The sequence below is a fragment of the Hibiscus syriacus genome, unplaced genomic scaffold (assembly GCF_006381635.1).
Source record: "Hibiscus syriacus cultivar Baekdansim isolate YM2019G1 unplaced genomic scaffold, ASM638163v2 tig00113096_pilon, whole genome shotgun sequence".
Taxonomy (NCBI): Eukaryota; Viridiplantae; Streptophyta; class Magnoliopsida; order Malvales; family Malvaceae; genus Hibiscus; species Hibiscus syriacus.
Window position 1 is genome coordinate 331,130 of NW_024063440.1, and position 6,354 is coordinate 337,483.

Below are 6,354 nucleotides of genomic sequence, written 5' to 3' on the forward strand. Positions count from 1 at the left end.
TGCTTCATAGTTTGCATTTTGGTTTTGTTCTAGAGATTTTGTTTGTGTTGTTTATTTAGATCAACCATTAAACTTCCTAGAAATGAATCTGTCTAAAGCCATTGTCTTCTTCCTCTTTTCTATCTATAATTCCGAGACAAATTTTGACTCTTTGGATATGAATTTATTTCACTTGCCATTTTGGTTGGTGATTGAGTTGTTTTTATGTTGATCATTCATTTTTCTTTTGTTATTATATTTCTTCTACAAGGTATTTTATGCTGAAACTTAAGAGTTTTGAATGCAGCGTATCGGTTCACTTTTTTGTAGGAGATATGTTTGTTCCTCATGAATGCTGATTAGGGGTTGGTGAATGATTGTATGAAACTGGTATGCTTTCCTAGTAACTACAGCGAAGATGATGGTGGGATGACATGTTATGTTATTGACAAACTCTCCACATAAATGGAACTAAATTCTAGAATCTAGAGCTTGTTGATTTCTTGATTAAAAATATAGACTAGATGGAATAAAGTAGCTAGGAAGTTATTACAACTTTCCTTTTGCTAACTTCTTTATAGACGTTTGGAGAATCTTTGGCTCTCGTCGTAATCTGTTGGAGGGATATTGTTAAGCAGAAGCTATCTGCTGTGCCTTCTAAACTTGAATTTGCAATAACTTTTAGGAGTATTTATATTGATCTCTGGATTTAAAGTGTTGTGGAGATGTTAAATTCACCTCAAGGGCATAAGCAGAGCCTCCAAAAATCCATGCGAAAAGTCTCATCCGGTGCCTCACATAAAGATTTGTGGCTTGCTGTGCAAGAAGGGTCCTTGCCTGATGTAGATTCAGCATTGGCGCTATTGAAGAAGAATGGAAGTAATATCAATTCAAGGAACAGTTTGGGTCTGACTCCTCTTCACATTGCAACCTGGAGAAACAACATTCCCATTATTCGAAGGCTTCTAGCAGCTGGTGCTGATCCCGATGCTAGGGTGTGTAATCCTTCTTATCCTTTTGTTGATCAAATGATTTCAAGTTCGTCGTGGATGTCGATCAACTATCCTGCTTTAGAACATTGATGATCTTTTTTTAAACATCATGAAGTCATAGAGATGTATGATGGTGCAATTAGCTTCAAGCCTCTTTTTGTGACTATTCATAATCCTTGTTCCAGGATGGAGAATCAGGGTGGAGTAGCCTTCATAGGGCTCTGCATTTCGGTCATCTTGCTGTAGCAAGTGTTCTTCTCCAGTCTGGTGCTTCTATTACATTGGAAGATTCAAAATGTAGAACACCTGTAGATCTCTTGTCAGGACCTGTCTTGCAGGTTTTTGGAAGTGAGCAGGATTCAGGTACCTGCTACTGTCTTGACATACTGGAAAGCCTCTTATTATTGTACAAAAAATAAAATCTGTGTCAGAGTATAACATAGTATTTATTTGTGTTTTTAGTAGCTACTGAAGTGTTTAGCTGGGGAAGTGGTGTGAACTATCAACTTGGAACTGGAAATGCCCACATACAAAAGCTACCTTGCAAACTTGATTCATTTCATGGCTCTAAAATCAAGTTGATTTCTGCTGCTAAGTTCCACAGTATAGCTGTCACAGCTCGTGGAGAAGTCTACACCTGGGGCTTTGGAAGAGGGGGCCGTCTTGGGCATCCTGACTTTGACATTCATAGGTAAAAGATTTCTTGTGCCGTTGCATAATATAGGTATTAGTAGCTTAATGGTGCTTCAAGTAGGAACTCTAAATTAAATTTAAGCCGTGGAAACTCTCGATATTGAATTTTGTTGGTTTAAAGTTTCCGTCATATTTTTTTCGTGGTTTTGAAGCACCATGCTGAAACTTTTAAAAGTTTGGGATAGTTTTATTTGCTATTTTTATATGGGGTATGGAAGATCATGTTAATCAACAACCTTAAAAACAATGCGAGTCAACTATGGTGAACATATTTTTCCTTCTATAATTTTCAGTGGTCAAGCTGCAGTTATCACTCCCCGCCAAGTGACTTCTGGTTTAGGGGCTCATCGGGTGAAAGCAATTGCTGCAGCTAAACATCACACTGTAATTGCTACTGAGGGTGGGGATGTGTTCACTTGGGGATCCAATAGAGGTAAAAAAACTTATGGGTTATGCTAGCAAGAAATGTTGACCATTTGAGATTATGGTTGCATCAAGTGAATTTTCGTTTTCCTATAAAAAAAAAAGTGAATTTTCGTTTGTTCTCTTAATTGATTCAAAATCACTTCTGCTTGTTGATCAGATGGCTAACATTCTGCTTTTTGTTTCATAAATCATGTGCTTATCAATTAGAAATGTTGTTTTATACTTCTTTTATTGGGCAGAGGGTCAGCTGGGCTATACATCTGTGGATACCCAACCAACACCACGGAGAGTAAGTTCACTTAGATCGCGAATAGTTGCTGTTGCTGCTGCAAATAAGCATACTGCTGTTGTGTCTACGTCTGGCGAAATTTTCACATGGGGCTGCAACCGAGAGGGTCAACTTGGCTATGGCACCTCTAATTCAGCATCAAATTACACACCAAGAATAGTTGAGTATTTGAAAGGCAAGTTCTTTGTAGGTGTAGCAACTGCAAAGTACCACACAATTGTTTTGGGAGCTGATGGTGAGGTAAGCATACCAGCACTATCGATAATTGAATTGTTCTATATTTGCACTAATATTTAAACCCAAATGCTTGGATTCAAAATGTTTACTTTTATCAGGACGAGTTCCAGCATCTTTGGTTTCAGTTTTCTTTTCACCTGTTACTGTGAAATTCAATTTTTTTTTTCTGTATGGTACTAACCCTAGTAAAACTTGTACGGCAGGTATATACCTGGGGTCATCGACTAGTCACACCTAGACGAGTTGTCATTACTAGAAATTTAAAAAAGAGTGGAAGCACCCCCATGAAATTCCATCGGAAGGAACGACTTCATGTGGTTGCAATAGCTGCTGGGATGGTACATAGCATTGCTATGACTGAAGATGGAGCATTATTTTATTGGGTTTCCTCAGATCCTGATCTTAGATGCCAACAGGTTCTATTCCTTTGTATTTGTTGTTTTTTTCTTCCGTACAAGTACATCTTATTCACTCCCCCTGGTTGAATTTGTACAGTTATATTCGATGTGTGGAAAAGAAATGGTAAGCATATCTGCGGGCAAGTATTGGACTGTGGTTGCCACTGCTACAGGTGATGTTTACATGTGGGATGGCAAACAATGTACAGACAAAACACCTGTTGCAACTCGGTTACATGGCATTAAGAGGGCTATATCAGTTTCAGTCGGTGAAACTCATCTTTTGACTATTGGTTCTCTCTACCACCCTGTGTATCCTCCCAATATGCGCAGAATTGATGAGGAACCAAAGTTGAAAGTTAATGATGAATTAGAAGAACTTGGTGAGGAATGTATGTTTGATGATTCAGAGTCAAGTAGCATAACGTACGTGCATAAAAATGACTCTGAGAAGAAGCCCATACCAAGCTTAAAGAGTCTTTGTGAGAAAGTCGCAGCAGAGTGTTTAGTAGAGCCAAGGAATGCAATTCAACTACTTGAAATTGCAGATTCTCTTGGAGCGGATGATCTGAAGAAGCATTGCGAGGTTAGCTCTTGAAAGGCCTCAAAGATTATGTGTAGAATTTTTATCTGGTCTTCATAGGATCTTCGTGTGCCTCGTGATGTTTTTGTGGAAATTTTATGATAGTATGCCGAAATTTGAACCATATTAGACCATTCAGGCTTTACCTTGATGTGCCAAACCTCGGTGGTTGAAAAAGAATAAGTAATACAAAGCTAAAAGATTCAACCCATAACACATGATTTCTTCTTGTTGTGCCTCCAAAGTCAGTGATCTATTCTGTAATTTTTCGGGCCTCCAGATCGTATCGACATTTACTTCTTGTGCTACTTGTGATATTTCTTTGTTTGGAACAATGTATGTAGTTTGCATAGTTCCAAACCAATTCTGACCTAAAAGATTATCTGTCAGATTAGCTTATAGGAATTGTGTCGATAGTTTCTTTAAGGTTTCTTGACATAAGGTTTAGCAGGAATATACTCTGACCTCAAAATTGGTCTTCTGGAATGCAGGATATTGTTATTCGTAACTTGGACTATATTTTAACAGTTTCATCACAAGCTTTTGCTACTGCTGCACCAGATGTTCTAGCTAATCTTGAGAAGTCATTAGACCTTAGATCATCTGAATCATGGAGTTACCGACGGCTTCCCACTCCCACGGCTACCTTTCCGGTTATAATTAATAGCGAAGAGGAGGATAGTGAAGGCGAGGTTCTAAGGACCCGTAATAACAAGAAGAATAAGAACCTTTTGGAAAATGAAGGAGACAGATCAGATTCCTTTCTGCAACCTAAAGATGATCCTAACGTTGGTATTTCCAAACAAGTTCGAGCTTTGTGGAAGAAGTTGCAGCAGATTGAGGTGCTTGAAGTGAAGCAGTTGAGTGGATGCATCCTTGATGACCAGCAAATTGCAAAGTTGCAAACAAGACCTGCTATTGAAAATTCTCTTGCTGAGATAGGTGTTCCGGTTGAAAGATTGCAGTTGAAAGGATCATCTTCATTTCTACCTGATGGAAAAGGAAATAAAAAGGCCGAGGTTTCGAGAAAGCAGAAGAGGAAGAACAAACAAAGGGTAGCTCAAGATGAGACAGTATCTGGTTTTAGTATTAGTGACAAAATGAAATCTGTGAAGGACTTCCCTGACATTGAAATCCCCCAAGTTTTAATGAGCAAGGTTATAGATTTCTTGAATTTATTATATGTACATGTAAATATATTTCAGAATGCATCTCTTATAAATTACTGAAAGGAAAAAGAAGGTTAAGATCACTTGAACAATGCATCATATTTGTTGAAATCTTTGTGACTTGTGACAGGAAGAAAATGCTAGGTCAGAAGGAGCTACAGCAAACGAAGCCTCCGAAGAGTCTACTTTCTTTGTTCAGAAAAAGGAGAGTTCGGTGCCCGCAAAAGATAAGGGTACTCCACAAACAGCAACCAAGAAGAAGAATAGGAAAGGTGGACTCTCTATGTTTCTGAGTGGTGCTCTTGATGACACCCCCAAACAAGTTACTCCCCCGCTGCCATCAACACCGCATAGTGAGGGCCCTGCATGGGGTGGTGCAAAGGTTTCAAAGGGATCTGCTTCACTTCGTGAAATTCAGGACGAGCAGAGCAAGCTACAGGTGAATCAGCAAACTGGAAGCAAAACCCAAGTGGAAGATCTTTCTGCTGGTAAAGGTGAAGGTAAAATCCTGCTGAGTTCATTTTTATCATCCAAGCCAATTCCCGTGGTCTCGGTTCAATCATCACAGGCACCTGATGTACAGAAAAGCACGCCTCCTTGGGCTTCTTCCGGTGCCCCTCCTCATCCGTCTCGTCTGTCTCTCAGGGACATCCAAATGCAGCAGGTATGTAAAGTACATGCATTCTTGTCTGGCTTCATAATTTATATATAGAAAATTGCAATCATTTTCTTTCTTCTTGCTTGGTATTGTTCTAATCATGGCCCCTTTCATGCTATGTATCTTCTGCAAATAGGCTCTATGCACTCTTATCTGATCGTGCAATTTTGCACGACCTATGTTTTTCATTCTGGTGCCTCTAACTAAATGCAGGGGAAGCAACTGCAGAGTTTTTCTAACAGTCCGAAAATGAAAATGTCCGGGTTTTCAGTAGCTTCTGTTCAAGGGTCACCATCTGATTCTCCAGGGATGAACCGCTGGTTCAAACCGGAGGTGGAAGCACCATCAACAATTCGTTCAATTCAGATCGAAGAGAGGGCTATGAAGGACCTTAAACGCTTCTACAGCAGCGTCAAAGTTGTAAAAAACCAGTCATAAGAGAGCCAATTGATACTTGGCTGTTTCAAGTGGTACCAAGGCTTTATTTTCTCACCTCGGTGGTTAAATGTAAATTTGACTGTACAGATCTTCCAGTGCATTTAATCACCTTTTTAAGGTTAACTTCAACATAACCTCTTTTTTTTTAGATCATGGAAGATCTTTTAAGTTTTTCTTGGTCTAACTTATGAAAATAATGTTCATCTCTGGGAACTCGTTTCTTGGATTTTTAGCTCATTTTTTGTATAATCAGAAAGCAATAAATTGAGCCTTTCAACTTTATCAAATACTGAGAGTTTTCCACTAAATTTCGCGGTGCTAATTATCCCATATGATCATTAATATAAACGAATTAAATATATCTCTGTTTGCGTTTATTATTTTATTAAATGAAAATAAAAGTTTTATTTATACTCGTTTAGTTAAAACGAACTAAATATATCTAAGTTAGTATTTATTATTTTATTAACATAAAAGTTTTATTCATACTTA

General features: G+C 38.4%; 1 protein-coding gene across 2 annotated transcripts; it reads left to right on the forward strand.

Annotated features, from left to right (window-relative positions):
- Positions 1–213: 213 nt before the first annotated feature.
- Positions 214–6,144, forward strand: LOC120185307. Of its 2 annotated transcripts, none has more exons than XM_039189559.1 (10): positions 214–974; positions 1,157–1,334; positions 1,434–1,662; positions 1,958–2,097; positions 2,330–2,619; positions 2,820–3,032; positions 3,112–3,600; positions 4,089–4,754; positions 4,897–5,430; positions 5,638–6,144. In XM_039189559.1, exons 1-10 carry the CDS (start codon positions 705–707, stop codon positions 5,860–5,862), a joined length of 3,234 nt encoding a protein of 1,077 aa, XP_039045490.1. In that variant the 5' UTR covers positions 214–704; the 3' UTR covers positions 5,863–6,144. The 2 variants fall into 2 exon arrangements, with proteins under 2 accessions (XP_039045490.1, XP_039045491.1); XM_039189560.1 differs by having other exon boundaries at positions 1,437–1,662.
- The last annotated feature ends 210 nt before the right edge of the window (positions 6,145–6,354 follow it).